Raw genomic sequence first — 17,842 nt, 5'->3', positions numbered from 1 at the left:
TGAGGTATGGAGAATTCGTGTTCATTATACGAAACTTGCGTGGAACACAAGGAAGGAGGCTGGTCCAGGAGCCTGTCCCTGGGTCAGCATTGGGAAGCAGCGCCACCTACAGGCAGAACACACTGGCCCTGGAGGTTCCCCAGGCTGCCCCTGCTTGAGGGAGAGGAAGTACCTACCAGAATGCACAAGAGCTGGCTGACCTGGAGTCCTCCCAGGAATGCAGGGCTGAGGTGAAGAGGGAGATGGGAAGAGAGGCCCAAGAAGAGAACACCTTTGTAAATGTTAAAAGGCACTGGTTTAACTTAGTGCTTAGTATATCTCTTCTTTATTATTTTGGGGCTTTTTGGTATTTTGCTTGTAAGAAGTATAAAATTACCAAATTCTAGTTATGACCAATGTGATGGTTTGTATATGCTCTGGCCAGGGAGTAGCATTATTAGAAGGTGTGGCCTTTTTGGAGTAGGTGTGGGTGTGGGCTTTGAGACCTTCACTCTAGCTGCCTGGAAGCTAATATTCTGCTAGCAGTCTTCAGATGATATAGAAATCTCAGTGCTGACTGCACGGTGCCTGCCTGGATGCTGCTATGCTCTTGCCTAGATGATAGTGGACTGAAACTCTGAACCTGTAAGGCAGTCCCAATTAAATGTTGTCCTTATACTGTTTACAGCATTAAAATCCTAACTAAGAGAACCAGTAATCTTTTGAGTTTGGCTAATGTAACATAAGAGTGCTGCCCTGGTTCTTGCTAAATGGAACTATAACAAAACTGAATATCAGTTCATCAGTTAAAATACATCATCTGTGCAAACAGAATACTACAGGTAACTATCAACTGGGTTAGAGGAAGATTCCTGTAAATGTAACCCCACTAGGGAAAGTGGATGGGTTTGTGCTGCACATGGTTTTCTTTGGTGATTTTTTTGGGGGATGGGGTGGGAGGCTATGTGGCCTGCTTCTTCTAGAGACTTTAAAGTCATGCTGAGAGAAAACAGCTGAGCTCTCAGTGCTGCTGACCAGGTCCCTCATTGTAGAACTTCCTCAAACTTTTCTTCCAGCTTCTCACGTGTCAGCTTTTCTTCATAAAAGGCTCCTGGCTTGATCTCACAAGTATCCAAGGACCAGGGTTTGGGAATTCTAGAGAAAAGCCCAGTCCTCACTTCTCCTAGAAACAGCTTTCTTGCCCATGCGGCCCAAGCAGCTTGGCATAACTGCAGTGATACAAGTCTAAGGTGCTCTGATGTTAGCCGACTGATAGTTTGAGCTTCTGGTCTGGAGGTGGCTTCCCAGGAAGGAGTGGGCTATTCTTTCCAACTCCCCTGTCACTGAGATTCAGTTTTTGAAAATTAAGTCATACTACCACAAACTAGGGATGTCTTCAGTGCCCTGCTGTATTTTACAGAGTTGGCATTATATTCTTATAAAATCAGTGTTAACTCTGGGCTACATAGACGAATGTTGGACTACTAGCATCTCAGTAACAAGGCACTCAAGGTCAATAGTAGGAGACAGAATTCACCATTTATAAAGATCAAGAATAAAGAGTAATATCACTCAAATAATGTATTCCCTTGTGTTTCTATGTGCATGTCTATGTACATATACACCTGTGCATGTGGACCACTAACTGCCCTGGAGCTGGAGCTGCGGGTGTTTTGGGGGTTTCAGGCTGATTCCCAGATACTTTGATCCAAACTCCAGGCCTCATGATTGAGCAGGAAGCACCCAACCACTGAGCCCTCTCTCCAGCAGCTAGAATCACCTATAACAAAGAGCTTTGTTGCTAATTTAAGATGCTTTCCTTACAAAACTTAATTTTCCCATTTTTTCTAATGTAAAAGGCTTGAGACTAAATGACCAAACTATTTGGCTAAAACCAAGCCAAAAGCCAGCTTCTATAACTTACTTACCATATTGAATCCCGAGGAGATTCCTTAGGCCACAAGAGTTGTCTTCTGTTCATTCTTCCGTTATGTCATTTGGACCCTCTGTCCCTCCCTCCTAGTAAGACTTAGTGTGGACTGATCTGACTCATTGGCTTCTGACTCACCCTGTTTTTGCTGTTTACCCAACACTAACTGCATTCAGTCACCTGTTAAACCACAGACATCAATCTTCAGATATCTAAGGCTTACTTCTCATTGTAGACGAAAGCAACAAGACCCAAATCCCACTCTTGACAGTCCTGCATGATTAATTTGTACTTACAGTTTTTACCAGTGCATTTCCTGAAGTCATCAGCATACTTACCACCATATCCTAAATGGTGTTGCTACCTAGGAACCAATAGACAAGTGCATTTGCTATGTGTTTCCATTTTTAGTGTATGGAGCTTGAGATGAGGACCCTACACAGGCTAGCTCCTACCGCTGGACTACACTGTCAGCCCTTGGTTTTCTAAGAAGGTTCTTGTTAGCTAGCACAGTCAGGCTCATGATCTGCCTGCCTCAGTCTTTTTTTTTTTTTTTTTTTTGGCTTTTCAAGACAGGGTTTCTCTGTATAGTCCTGGCTGACCTGGAACTCACTCTGTAGACTAGGCTGGCCTCGAACTCAGAAATCCGCCTCCCTCTGCCTCCCAAGAGCTGGGATTAAAGGCGTGTGCCACCACTGCCCAGCTGCCTGCCTCAGTCTTAAATATTGAGATTTCCAACTGCTTGACCCCCCCCACCTCCCTTTGAAAACAAGCCTGGTGTGGTACGCATACCTAGCATCTCAGATGGAGGCTGAGGTAGCTCTACTGACAGCTTACCCAAGTCAGACATGCTGGTGTCTGTAATCTCAACACTGGGGAGGAGGCCGCAGGATCCCCAGCGATGTGCTGGCCAGTCAGTCAAGTCACTGGTAAGGTTCAGTAACTCTCAAAAATAAGGTGGAAGTGCAACTGAAAGACATCTGACAAGGGCTGGAGAGATGGCTCAGCGGTTAAGAGCACTGACTGCTCTTCCAGAGGTCCTGAGTTCAATCCCTAGCAACCATGTGGTGGCTCACCAACATCTGTAATGGGATCTGATGCCCCCTTCTGGTGTGTCTGAAGACAGCAACAGTGTACTCATATACATAAAATACAGCATGCTCATATACATAAAATAAATAAATAAATTGAAATTTTTGCCAGGCAGTGGTGGCACATACCTTTAATCCCAGCACTTGAGAGGCAGAGGCAGGCGGATCTCTGAGTTCGAGGCCAGCTTGGTCTACAGTGAGTTCCAGGACAGCCAGGGCTACACAGAGAAACCCTGTCTCAAAAAAAACAAAACAAAACAAAACAAAACAAAACAAACAAACACACCTGACACTGACCTCTGACCCCCACATACACTAGCTCTTACATGGTCAATGAAGAACCACTTATGTGCCAAAGTACCTTGGGGGGGTCTGTTAGTTGCGATGACCGAGACAGACAACTTGTCGAGTCCAGTGTCTCCAGCTGGCACCACCCTGACTCAGTTCCTGGGTTGTACTGCCTACCCATTTTCACTCTCCACCTAGCAGAGCCAACAGGGTGATGGGTTTACTAAATCCATTCGTGAATCTAAAACATGGATCCAGCATTTGTCCCAGGACTTGAGGTCGTGGAGACAGTATAAGCATGCTCCCTCTTGTTTCTACAGTGGTGGCTGTGCTGTCTATGCCTGCTTGACCACTTCCAATAGGAACTGCTCAGCTTCTCTTAAACCCCAGTCCTAACCTGAGTAAAGCAGGGTCAGTCAGGTGCCACTGAAAGCAAAGCCGCTGAGCAGACAGGCATGAGAAACAGACCTGAGGTCTAACAAGGGAGAGTTTAGAAGCTGGGAGTGTCTTTACAGCTATAAGAATTTAGTCATCTAGGTCACTGATATGTCCTGCTGGGACACAGAGAATTACAGAGTCACACAAAGGCCCCAGCAGTGCTCTGAGATCATTAGTGGCGCTTCTCTCCACCCACTCCCAAGTAGCTTGATATATCCTACCATACAGACAGCAGCACTGGAACGCCCTTCTCCTTAACTAACTGGAGATTTACAAGTACTCAATTAAGAAAAAGATTATTCAACACTGACATTTTATTTTCTGAACTTTATCATAATTTTACAAAACAGAACAAAACAAAAAAAGCAGGTATCAAAAACAGCAGTTTATAGAGTTTCTGCACTGGTTCTCACCTCAGTCAGCGACTCTAGAATCGGCATCTCAGGGAAAGACAACCAGGCTGACTCTGCCACGCGCGTTCAGGTGGTTGGTTTCGGAACTACTTTGTAATAATAACTTTTTACAAGCACCGGTCATTTTTTGAGAACCGATTTGGTTTGTCCAACAAAGTAAACACTTCTTTCTTTTACTGTGTGGCATTTTTCTTTCTTAAAAAACACTGAGCTGAAACACAGACTATATATTTGGATCAGAACCAAATTTTCTGAGATCCCCATTACCTGAAGAACACTGAAGACATCATAGGGCACATGAAATGTTACAGTGAATACTTGTGTAAATGTCTAAGGCAGCTACCTTATTTCTGATGAAAGTATTTCATTCAGAGGCTGCTGGAGTCCTTTCTCTGACTTGGGATAATTTCCCCAGGCAGCCTTATTATCAGAAGGAAATGGGACGTTTGTGCCAAACAGGCGTATATTGTGTAAATACATTTATATAGAGCAAGACTCCTTGCTCTGGACCCTGGGTCACCACAAAGAGATTGAGAGGCCATGATAACTGGATGCTAACAGGAAGTAGCACACTTACACTCATAGCATCAGCTGGAAGCAAGTGGAAAGAAAGCTGGAAACTGGTAGTGGGCTCACCCACTACTTGCTCTGGAAACACATTTTGCTTAAATAAGGGAAGTGTGGTCCAGTTTTGCAATGTTAATAGCTGCCAGTCTCTCATTTTTAAAAATAAAGATCACTTCCTGACCAGCAATGAGTTAGAAAACTGGCCTCAACTTTGATCACATCTCCCAGTATTGGTTAAAAATAAAGTAAAACCCTTGAACCAGTCAACAGAGTTAAAAATTCCACAATCAAACTTGAATATAAATTACAGAATGGGATACATATTATTGACATGGTTATGAAAGGATCAAACACCCCCACTGAGACAAAATTTTCTCCACATTATTTCAATTTTCATGAAAGGAAACTGATATGTAATCTTCTTCTTTATAGATATGAAAAAGGAAGCAAGAAGGCAAAGCTGAGAGAAACAGACGCTACCCACAGGGCAGCGGTGCCGTTTGGTTGTTTTGGTCTTTGTACCAGCAACTCCCACTCCTGTGAATGATGTCCAGTTCCAGCTGGACTACACGGTTTTTCTTGCAGTCAAAACACGAACGATAGATCCTACTCCTCCAGCAGCAAGTGCCTAAAAAAAACAAATACACAGAAAAGGCCAAAAGGAAAGTTTAAGATTAGGCAAAATCCTGAACTCATTACCTTGGTAAGTAGTACCTGAGCACATAGTATGTCCCAGGTAGGTCTCAGCATGAAACTAATGACTGTCTTATAACTAGGACATAACAAAAAAACAAAGACCAATCTCTCAGGGTTCCTGCCCTTGTGAACTTACTTCCAAATAAACACTAGTCACTATTCTAGTATACCATATCTAAGTAATGTTTAAGATGTCTGTAGCACAATGTTTCTGACTAAAACAGGTGTTCAAATATAAATTCAGGACACTCTCCATCTCCCATGCTCATTGAGGTTGGGAAGAGTCTGAGACTGGGAGTCCAGTCTCAGTTACCCCGACTACCATTTAGTCTGCAGATTTCCCTCCTACTGTAAAAAGATAAAACTTAAGAGCTAAGAGCTGATCTCTAACTTGGAATCTCTGACTTGAATACCTGGGAGTCATGATTAAATATTAGCAATTGGGAATTTTGGTGTACTAATTTGGTCAACTGTAAGACACTTAAGCAAGAAGAACATTTCAGTATTGGGCATGAAGTCCTGTGCCTTATCTAGAGTGCTACAGAAGCAGAGAAAGGGAGAGGGAGAGCAAGAAATGTGAGGGAAGCTGAAAACCTGATACCAGAAAACAGAATGGGGGTGTGAGGGTGGGGTATAGTCAGGGAAAGGCTGGTACTGAAGCCCGAGGAAAGAGTGAAATGGGTCATCAACAAATGACAGGATACCTTTGGATTTTAGATCTCATTCCAGTGGTTGGGTAGAAAACAGAACGGCACAAACCAGTTAGGACACTACAGCAGCCGGCTTACAATGCTGCGAGGGTGCATCAGGGACCCACTGGCACTGATACACTTGAGGAGTACTCGGAATGTCAACTCCAGAGAGATGTGGAAAAACCAGACAACACATGTGTTACTCCCCTCACCTACATGAGTTTTTCCTTCTAGTACTGAATCTGGGTGGTAGTGGAGCACACGTTTAATCCCAGCACTTCAGGAGAAAGAGGCAGATGGCTCTGAGTTTGAGGCCAGCCTGGTCTACAGAGTGAATCCCAGGACAGCCAAGACTACACAGAGAGCCCCTGTCTTGAAAAACCAACTCCTCCCTTTCCCCCAAAAGACAGGTACACACCTCCCAGAGCTAGTGAGGAACAGGTGGAATGTAAACAAGAGGAAAGCCGAGTAGTGTCCAAAGATGACCATACAAGTCACCCTACAAGTTCTGTTCAGCGCAACGGGGCACTTGACTTAGGCTGGACACTAAACTGGAACAATGCAAAGAATGCTACTCATAAATACCAGCTCCTTGGTAGTGTATGTAAGATAAAGTGATTTAACTAAGGCTCAGTAGCAAATTTTACTTTTAGTTTTATCTTATACAGTGCTTTCACTTAAGACTCGAGAGAAGGATTTAAAAAAGAACTGACTTTCAAGGGCTGAAGGAGATTGCTCAGCACATTAAAAATGCTAACTCACAGAGTTCAGGTCCCACAATCTACACACACACACACACACACACACACACACACACACACACACACACAAATCATATGCAAATTTAATGGTTAGTACCTGGAATCCCAGCATTTCTATGGAGAGATGTGGCTATGCTATTGTTTATATTTTATCAGTACAAGAGCTAGGTAGGAAAGGTTACTTTAAAAAAAAAAAAAGACACTTGCTTTGTGTACACGTGTGCGGGTACAATGTATGTGAGTATGTGAGTGTGTGTGTGTGTGTAGTCCGTTCTTTCCATCCACCACATGGGCCCCAGAGACTGATTCAGGTTGTCAGGCTTGCTGGCAGGAAATTCTACTCAACTGAGTCACCTGGTCATACAGAACTAAAAATAATTTCCTTTTGTCTTCCTCCCTGAGACCCAGCCTCCCAATATAGCATATAATTCATTATGTAGACCAGGTTGGCCTGGGATACCTCTCTCTAGAGATGTACACTACATACACGGCCAATAACAGTTTTTGAAATACAAAACAAAACTATAGGGTTGGGATCAATCCCTGGGAACACTAGGCAAGCACTCCTTCTCCCTGGTCCGTGGCAACTTCTAGTAACTTTCTATCCCCCTGAGCTTGACTCTCAGATTATGTCACATAAGTAGAAATATAAACACTTATTCTTTTGTGTCTTATTCAGTTCTGGGGTTCATCTATACTGTAGAATGTACAAATCCTCCATTCCCTGTCATGGACGAGTAACATCCCGCTGTTGTAGGTACCACATATTAGTCCTTCAGCTTAGGTTATTTCTGTCCTTTGATTAGTGTAAAAGAATTCATATTTCAAGTATATAATCACTTAAGTACTAAATATATGCAAATAAATATGCAGTGCAAAAGGGAATCTTCTAAGATCAAGGCTGGTAAGCAAATATAAACTTTTCATTTTAATAAAGATGTACAATCAAGTCGTTGCTTTTCAGGCAACAGAGGTGTTTTTCTCCGTTTTGAAGGAGCCAGCTTTAAGGATCTGTAAGCTCTAACTTACCTTTTCATGCCACTGTAGCAACACAGCACTGCTGTTGTCAGATGGGCTCTCAAAGCCTTTATAAATATACTTCATTAGGAGGTCCACACCATTCTTGTCCAGAGACTGAACAGCCTTTTCAATATCATTAGCTTTAAAAGAGATGAGCACCTTCAAGACGATGCTGCCTGCCCGGTCCTGCGGGTAAATACATAACAAAGCATTTAGACATGTGTATGCTCGAAACAAAGTTTTAGAAAGGCCACACTAGAGTGACATTTGAAGAATGGCATGGAGGATGTGAAAGAAGACTCCTTGGGAACATGGCCAGCATTTAGATGAAGGAAGAACAAGTGCTGTCAGCGTGGGTTTCAGAGTGTTCAGAATGTTCCAAAAGACTCTGGTGTGACAGAGCTGGATGGTGGGAGAAGCAGGAGATGAAGTGAGAAAACAGAAGAGAACAGACCACATGAGGAACAGCAGGTCACAGTAATGGCTCATGAGAGGACAGAGGGCCAGCAGGCCACTGTAATAGCTCATGAGAGGACAGGCCACGTGAGGGCCAGCAGGCCACTGTAATGGCTCATGAGAGGACAGGCCACGTGAGGGCCAGCAGGTCACTGTAATGGCTCAGGATTTTACTGGGAAACAAGACAGTGGAGAGCTTCAATAGCAGTGATCCAATCTGTTTCTCCTTTTAAGACTGTCTGGTGTCTCTGTGGAGGACAGCTGCGAGGCAGAGTAAGACAAAAGCAGGACCCCCACTGGGGTCATTCCAAGAGCACAGGCTGGTTCTGGGTGGCAGGAGAGTCGGGGTGGTAAGAAGGGAACCCCTTCTCTTTGTTTGTTGTCTTAGAGACCGGGTTTCTCTTTGTAACTGTGGTCGTCCTGGACTTTTATTCTGTAGAACAGGATGGTCTGGAGCTCAGAGATGTGCCTACTTCTGCCTCCTGAGTTGTGGGATTAAAGGTGTGTGCAACCACGTCCAGCTCAGGAACACATTTTTAATAGAACTGAAGGTGGAACTGGAGATTTACTGATAGACTAATGGGAAAGTTTAACAACTTATTATAACATTTCAATTTTACTTCTTGGTCAGAAAAAACTCCTAACCAAAGAAGAAAACTGATTTATCTAATTCTATCTTGTACTATCTTTCAAGAGTGGTTATTTTCTTAAAAGATCCCTTTTAAAACCATTAAAAAAAGAACTTTTTAAAGTTTCCTATCTATAGACTTTAGATTTACCTATACTCATCTCTAAAGTTTTCCTCTGGTAGAGCCTGTTCTAGAAGCACAGGAATCTTCTTATGCATCATCTAAGCAGAGGGAACATGTAATGGACCCTTTCAACTGCTCATTGCTCCTTCTGTTCAACACAGTGGTGTCTTTGGAGTTCCTATGGGTGAGGTTTTGCTGAATGTTTGTACACCAATGTTCTCTTCAGTTTAAAGACTGACTGACATTTCCCTATATATCTCTGCAACTAGAGCTATAACCTTCTACCTACAAGCTGTCAAAAAAAAAAAAAACTAAAACAAAACAAAACAAAAACCCAAAATCAACAAACAAACAAACAAACAAAACACATAAAATCAGAAGGGGTAAAACTGAAAATGTAATGATGTTCCTATCAACTTTTAAAAAGCAAAGATAAATTTCCCCTATACAAAGTTTGGTGGCTTCAATAATTATTATGCATTTACATATTACTCTTCAATTAAGGTTCTTGGGTTCCTGAGATGTACGCTTTCGGACCACAGGGCTTTGGTTGGTTAGCCTGTGTTTTAGACAATAACCAGCTAGGCAGTTCCCTAAGACTCTGTGAAGGGCTGTACAGAGATGTCAGCCACGGAGCTCTTCTGGGGGATTTGTCAATGCTTTGTGCATCAAAGGCCTTAAAAAAATGTCATTTTTGATCTAGCATTTATCTTCTGGGAATTTTATTGACATAAATAATTAAGATTTAAAATTATTCATTTTAGCAGGAAAAACCAGAAAATCTAATTTACAATAAAAGGAATTGGTTTCATATAAGATGTTACCTACTAGTGTAAAACAGTTACAATACCACAGAAACAATCTTATATTCTTAAGGAAAGAAGATCATGTACATTACTATAAGTTGAAGTGTTAAGATTCTATTTATTTTTTAAAAGAATACAAACCCTTGTAGAAACTCCTTAGGTTCATAGTAATACCATATAAGGCAGTAACTGTGACCCAAGGAAGTAGCACAGTGATCATCTTTTTAATCTCTCACCCCTTTGTTTTCTGTAACATTTAATATTTACATAATTAAGATAAACTTAGGAAATCAAGAAGCAGCTATGTGTGTTTTGGAAAAATTACTTATTTTTCAAGCCTGTTTAAATTCAACCTGAGTGGACTCCTCTAAAGCACACACAGAACTGACCCTTTAAAAACCCTTTAAATTTACTGTGTTCCATACAGCATTATCCTAACTCTACACTCAATGCTATTTTTCACGACATTTTTACTTATCAAGAGCTTCTGTTTAAGCTGGACGTGTTTGGTGGCCTTTAATCCCAGAGCAGGCAGGAGATTTTTTGAGTTTCAAGCCAGGTTATAGACTGAAGTTCAGTCTCAAAAAAAAAAAAAAGTTACATCGCAAACTCATGTCAAGGACAGTACACAGTTAAAATGTTTGTTGCCTGTGGGGTGTCAAAAGATTTTGATAATAGTGAAACAGAAGAGATTAATGCTGTAGTTTGCAACTCACCTTCACTGCCTGGCTCTTTGTGTTAATAGGGGGGTTTTTCAGAGCAGCCTGGAGAGCAGCTGTCATGTTTCCTGTAATGAAGGTTAAGGGCATAACAGAAAAGGACGTCCCCTGCTTTACAGGACTACTGGTTTTCAGACTTGACTTTCTCAACAGTAACAAAAATTACTATGGTCATTATGATCGATACTGGAAACTGCATGGGTTTGTTTCCAATATGTCAACCAAAGGTTAAAATACTGAAATTAAAAGAATATAAGATTTATTTTTTTTAAAAAAGCAAAGATTGGGGGCTGGAGAGATGGCTCAGTGGTTAAGAGAACTGACTGCACTTCCAGAGGTCCTGAGTTCAAATCCCCGCAACCACATGGTGGCTCACAACCATCTGTAATGAGATCTGATGCCCTCTTCTGGTGTGTCTGAAGACAGCTACAGTGTAGTCATATATAATAAATAAATAAATCTTTAAAAAAAAAAAAAAAAAGCAAAGATTGTTTTGACCTTGGTCCTATCAATCAAATAGATTACGCTTTCCAGTGAAACACACACAATTATCTAGATGGGTATTTAAGAAATCTTAGAACATGTACAAGAATTATCACCAAATGATGCAGTTTATCAACAAAGTACACCATCTTGTCTGTGTGATTCTTACTGGAAAACAACCCTAAATTTCATACTGAAACTACACTGTGTATTAACTGAAATGCTGGCAGATTACTCTGGCAATCTGAATGGAAAAGGCAATAAATACAGCTTAATACGGATGAACAGGGCTCGGGATGATGTAGTAACCCACACGACCTGTAGGTGGCAGCATACTTTATTTTCTACAGGTTATTCACACTGGGCTGGACCATCTATACCTACTCAGTCTCTAAAAAGCACTAGTGAGTTAGCAAGCATGGGAAACGGAAGGCCAATCAGACTGTCAGAATAGACAGTCATTTCCCTAAAAGGAGAACCAGAGTCACTTGTTCCTCCATCTGTAGTACCCAACCAATCTGTCATCTCTCCTGGTTAGAACGAGAGACAATATCTTTATATTTTAAGATGGATTAATGAAAAGGTAGACTGAATTGATAACGAACACAGCAGCAGGAATCACCAGATATTACCTAAAATACATTAGTTTAATAAAACATCATATATCCACCTCCATCAAATATACTCCTTATTCTTTCTTTTTCTTAAAACAAAGAATAAACTCACCACTTCTGTGGAAAAGGTCTAATAAAAAATTATCTACAGTTGGAGATAATCTACTGTCAAGTCTGCATGGGCTTTTAAAGAACACTTTTTTTAAAAAAAAAAAAAAAAAAAGAAAAAAGCCCCAAGTATTTTAATAAATAATCAAATTAGTAGCCACTGATGTGAAAGTTGTGGTAATGAAAGTTAAACCTATTTGGCACGTCTATGTGTGCTCGGTGCTGTGGTTACCACTAAATATTTTTGCTCGCTTACTTCACTATAATCTTAGCAGAAAATTGATGAGGGAAGAGCAGTATGAACAGACTTAATGAATACGATTTTTCTAAAGCTCCAGTTTGGGTTTTTGTAACATTTCTAATTTTCTAAGGGATCGATGCAAATGAATTTCAAGGTTATGAATATTCAGATATGCAAACCAAGGAACCAGGAACTGACAGCCATATTTTAACTAGAAGGGAAACAATTTCAGAAAAACGATTTTGACTTACAGAACTGACTCATTCTCTGCTTTATTCACTGGCGTTCATCTTACATTATTCCCAGGGATTCTCTACATGCATTCCTTATCCTTTTCCTAGTGGCCTTTTCTTAGCAGGAGAAAGGTTGCAGGGACGAACTGGGAATTTTGGAGAAGAAAACTCCCTTCGGCCTGTTCATGAATTATATGCAACCTTGCCCAAACCCTTTTCTCTTAATAAGTAATGCTGCCGATGAAAAAGCTCATGGGCTGAATGTACGGAGGGCCTCAATTTGCGAACCGCTCCATCTCTCCTGGCTAGGAATAAACTATCCCCGCTCCGCAAACCACACACACCCGACAGAAAAGCAAGACCCCAAGCGGGACGCCTGTGTCCCCACCCGGTAGGAATTTCTGGAACTCAGGTGCCCGCTAGGGCGCCGGCTGTGCCCCGGAGAAGGCGCGGCCGCTTAGGACAGCGCACCTGAGGAATCCGGGCGGGCGCCGGCAAGTTCGCGGGCGCGGCCGCGGGGCGCAGGCGGCCTGCTGGCCTCGGGAGCGCCTGCCCTCTGTCCCCCCTTTAAAGCCAGGCACAGCCGGCCGCGTGGCCCCGCGTCCCCACAGCCCCCCGCCACCGCGAGCATAAGGATATTGCCGCAGGCATGAGTCCACCTCGCCCTCGTCGGGCCCGGCCTGGCCATCGCCGCCGTCCTCCTCGTCTACGAACTTGTTCTCATCATATTCGTCCACGTCCACCTTCCGGAAGCGGGCCGACGACACCGTGTTCTTCGACATCCCGGATCGCGACGCGACACTGGCCTCCCCTCCGCGGTGCCTCTTCCTCAGCGAGCCCAGCCCGGTCCGACTCACTTCCCTCTTCCGCTCTGGGGCGTCGCCGGCAGCCGCTGCTTGCTCGCTTCTGGGCCTGCGCGCTAGCCGGCGCGGCTTCCTCCTCAGCTTCCAGCCATCCTTCAGCCCCCGCTCCGCCCCCGCGTCCCCCGGGAGCGCGCGTCGGCAGGGGAGCGCGCGGGACGCACGGCGCACGCGCGGGCCCGCTGCAGGAAAGGGGCGGAGCTGGAGGAAGAGGCGGGGGCGGCGGGAGGACAGAAAGCTGGCTGAGACGGCACGGAGACCGGATTGGCCGCCGGGGAGCGTCACGTGACACCCGGGAGGTTCCCATAGAAACGCTTTTCTGCGGTCCAGCCTTGCGGGGGGTCTTGGGCTGGAGGCTATGGGCACCTCCGGCGCGTGGCTCGGAGTGCTGTCGCCACCGCCGCCGTCGGTGCCAGCCGCTTGTTGGGGTCCGGTGTGAAGTGTGGGTGACCGGACTCGCGCGTGGGGTGGGATGGACTGGCTGCAGAACCTAGTCCCCTGCAGTCAGCGGGAGCATGAGGCGGAGTGATGCCCAGCGCGGGACTAGTGATCGGAGCCCTCCATTCGAACCGAGCGCTACCGGGGGCTGCCTTCCCGAGCTGAGAGCCCCTTCCCCGGCTTGGGATCTTGGCACGCTGTCGGTGGGAGGTCCCCAAGGACGGAATCGAAAGGTCACTTCTTACCTGTCAGTGCTGTGTGACAGCATCGCGGCCGGACCTGCAGAATCTGAACTCGGTATTCTTTCCATCTGGAGGGAGGGAAAAGATGCTTGGGCCGGGGCTGGGGACAGGTAGCGAAATTGGGGCAAACTTGTAGCATTATCTAGAATCAGTCATCATCTCTTAAAATAAGTAGTTATTTGGAGCAAGAATGCCAGAAGAGGGTGGGCGAGTTAGGCTTTTCAGTGCTGAGGGAAAATAGCGTGTGCAAGGATTAATAGAAACTGGACTTTCAAGGTTGTTATTTATTGTTTAAGGTTCCTGGGAGCACGTCAAATCAGCTTTTTGCTCTATTCCACATTCCCGTTTGTGAGATCAGAGCTTCTATTGAGGAGGCAGAGGCACTAAGATTAACCAAATAATAGCTGTACTCTGTGTATTATATTGTAGTACAAGTATTTACAGAATAAAATCAATTCGGACTTGACTGTGCCCTGCTTAGATGCAGATCTACCTTGTTTCACATATAGCAGAAGGCTGGATGTCATCCTGTTGAGTTACCTCGTTTGCTATGCTGTACTGAAAAAGAGCACTGGGCTTGGGACCAGAAAGCAGTGGCTGAGTCTCGACTTTTTTGCTCTCATAATCTGCACGATTGAGACACGTTGCTTAAAATTTGGAACCTCGGATTTCTTAATTGCTAAAATGGGGCTAATGTGCTTTTCCCAAGAACGTTCCCAGGGTTCAGTACGTGGAAATGCTTCAAAAAGACTCTAATTTTCTGCATATGTGTGCAATGTATTATTGGTTATGTAGCACGAGCTTCATAAATTACCTAATGATATGTTTTATCTTGCTGGTGAAAGAGATTCCAAGATTCTGAAGGGTTGAGTCTATAATTTTTCTTATGTATCTTTTTTTCATATAGAATAAAATTAGATATTCAGAAGGTAGTTAGTGCATGCTTGATGAGTTAGTGAAATATAAAAGAGTCACATTGGGAATAGAGAATCAGTCAAAAGGAGAAAGACCTCAGGATCAAACATTTGTTGAATATGGGGCCACACACATGTGTATGTACGTGTTTATGTAGAGAGAGCGCTGCATGTGAAGTGTATCCCTTTTCCTTGTGAAGAAGCAATGTAGCACCCCCTCCAGGTATATCATTCAATTGATAGAAGTGACATTTCCTTGATTAACACTCACATTGTGAGCTAGTAAAAAACTCTCATATCTTACGACAGCAAAGGAGAAATTTCTACCTGCCAGCAGTACTTATTTTGAAAGTCTCATGATGAAGTATAAGAACATTGTTCTGGTGATGGCATTATGTAACTTAGGATAAAGATTTGTTTAATTTTTTTTCTGTTTCAATCTTGTGTAACTCCCATAAAAGCTGCACGGCACTCTTTTAGATGTTAAAGCTAACTGTACTTTTTATTCTGTTAAATTGAGGTTTTCTTTGAAGAGAAAATTAAACACTAGATGCACTGCTCAGTGCAGCCGGAAAGGAGGATTTAAGAGCTAACACAGCCCTTTCTCAAGCCCTAGTTTTTCCTATTGTCTTACTTGGATACACACATGCACATGCGCACGCGTGCACACGCACACACACACACACACACACACACACACACGTACTCTTTAGAACTGGGGAAGAATCCTGGAGTAGAAAACAACTACTTAATGGAACAGTGAGGAAAACAAGTTGGTTGTTCAAGGATATTAATTATCTTGATTGCTCAGAATTTTGGTCTTCATGTGGATTGTGTTAAATTCGACAGTTTTTTTTCTTGTTTTGTTTTTGTTTTTTTGTTTTTTAATAGTGCCTCACAGTGCTTAGGATGTAGTGGTAGTCACCACTGCTAAGTAATCAACTAATTATCTCACAAATTAATTCCAAGATAACATTTAAAATTTAGTATTTTAATGGATACCTTAATTACTTCCCTCCTATCCATTAGCCAATAGTTATTTTTTTTTACAAGATTAAAAGGAAGTGTTTGTCTCTGAAGAAACCTGTTCTTAATTATCTTCTAGTTAGAAAATGCACAGTATTCTACTTTCTTGTAAATTCTATATTATTATTGTTACCTATGATACTTAATCACCATCTTAGGTAATTTTATTTCCTTTGGGTTTTTCAAATGAATGCTTTCCTCTTATATAAAGGATTTGCTTGGCTTAAGATGTACTTATGATGCAAATAGCTAGCTTAGCTGAATTTCCAGAGGGTTACAGCTGCATTTGTAGATCCTTGTTTCTATGATGTCTCCAAATGCCAAGGATCAGGGCTGGTGAGTTGGTGCATCTGGTAAAGACCCTTGCTGCCATGCCTGAGTTCAGTCACCGGGACCCACATGATGAAAGGAGAGAACCAACTAAAAAATGTTCCTTTAACCTCCACGTGTGCACTGTGGCTTGTGTAGGCACGCGCGCGCGTGTGTGTGTGTGTGTGTGTGTGTGTGTGTGTGTTTGTCCCTCTTCCCCCATGTATGTTAAGGAGAAAAGGCCAAGGACCTAATGAAGTTCTCTTATGACATTGTTACTTAGATGTCTTAAGCTAAGTACTCTACCTACTCTGTGCTCTTTTTTTTTTCTCTCACAAACTCTTGCCACTAAACAGTTAAAGAAAAATTCAACGAGCCCTGGAGCATAGCACTGTTTTTGTTTGTTTGGTCACAGACACACACACACACACACACACACACACACACTTAAAATCTTTTAAAAAGCAGAATTTAAAAATTAAAAACAATATACGTGGATAGCCATTAGGGAGTGACACCTGAGACTGACCTCCAGCCCCCACCTGCATTGTACACATGTGCGTGAGTAGTGGCTCCCCATGTGTATTTGTACATGTGTGTGCGCGCACACACACACACACACACACACATACACACTGGCACACCTACATACATGCACACTTCCATCATATACACACACACTGGCACACCTACAAACATGCACACTCCCCCCCATACACACACTGGCACACCTCCATGCATGCATACCTCCCTCACACACACTCATGGTTTGCCATCATAGCTCTTCTGCAATGTACAGGTATTTGGTATTAAGCACATTCACATTGCTGTACAATGTTAACCATGATCCATCATTTTATAGAGCTGAATTTCTAGACCCATTAAACAGTAACTCCACACTTTCTCCTCCCTCTAGCACCCAGCAATCATTTTATTTTATCAACGACTTATTGGGTACATCATATAAATGGACTCCTACAGTGTTTGTCTTTTTATGACCTGTTGCATTCACTTGGTATAGTGTCCTCATGTTCATTCACTGGTGGCATCTATCAAAATCGCTTATTTTTTTGAAAGCTGAATAGCATTCCATTTTATTTTATTCTTACTTTTAAATATTTATTTTATTATTCATTTATTTGTGTATGTGTGTGTTTTATATCTATATGCATGTAAGTACCAGCAGAAGCCAAAAGAGGGCATCCAATTCCCTGGAACTAAAGTTATAGGTGTTTGTGAGCTGCCATGTGGGTGCTGGGAATTGAACTTGGGTCCTTTGTAAGAAAAGCAAGTGTTCTTTATCACTGGGACATGTCTTCAACCCCTAACATTCCATTTTACATAACATATGCCACACTTTGTTTACCTACTGTGTGTCAAGGGATACTTGGTTTATTTTCTTATAGCCTTGGGTAATTTGTTTTTGTTGTTGTTGTTGTTTTTGTTTTTTTTGTTTTGTTTTGTTTTGTTTTGGTTTTTCGAGACAGGGTTTCTCTGTGTAGCCCTGGCTGTCCTGGAACTCACTCTGTAGACTAGGCTGGCCTCGAACTGAGAAATCCACCTGCCTCTGCCTCCCAAGTGCTAGGATTAAAGGCGTGTGCCACCATTGCCTGGCTGGGTAATTTGTTACTGTAAATATGTGTTCATAAATGTCTTAAGTCTTTACTTTCAGTTCTTAGAAGTTTATACCAAGAAGTGAATTTATATTTGCCTGCCTTCCTTCCTTCCTTCCTTCCTTCCTTCCTTCCTTCCTTCCTTCCTTCCTT

The 17,842-nt window shown here is 42.9% G+C and overlaps 2 protein-coding genes across 3 annotated transcripts in view; one reads left to right on the top strand and one right to left on the bottom strand.

The window, feature by feature from the left end:
- Positions 1–4,022: 4,022 nt before the first annotated feature.
- Arpc5 (actin related protein 2/3 complex subunit 5) lies at positions 4,023–13,245 on the bottom strand. Its single transcript, XM_028775777.1, has 4 exons — positions 12,927–13,245; positions 10,606–10,678; positions 7,885–8,061; positions 4,023–5,334 (listed from the first exon to the last, which is right to left on the bottom strand). The coding sequence occupies exons 1-4, from the start codon at positions 13,067–13,069 to the stop codon at positions 5,272–5,274; spliced, it is 456 nt and encodes a 151-aa protein (XP_028631610.1). The 5' UTR covers positions 13,070–13,245; the 3' UTR covers positions 4,023–5,271.
- Positions 13,246–13,487: 242 nt separating this feature from the next.
- Rgl1 (ral guanine nucleotide dissociation stimulator like 1) overlaps positions 13,488–17,842 on the top strand; it is a 238,338-nt gene continuing 233,983 nt past the window's right edge. For both annotated transcript variants that reach the window (XM_028775720.1, XM_028775718.1), the window contains exon 1: positions 13,488–13,882. The gene's annotated coding sequence lies outside the window, so the exon portion shown is untranslated. The remainder of the gene's footprint in view (positions 13,883–17,842) is intronic.

The sequence above is a fragment of the Grammomys surdaster genome, unplaced genomic scaffold (genome assembly GCF_004785775.1).
Source record: "Grammomys surdaster isolate TR1022 unplaced genomic scaffold, NIH_TR_1.0 259, whole genome shotgun sequence".
Lineage (NCBI taxonomy): Eukaryota > Metazoa > Chordata > Mammalia > Rodentia > Muridae > Grammomys > Grammomys surdaster.
This window is presented reverse-complemented; position numbering and strand designations above follow the sequence as displayed.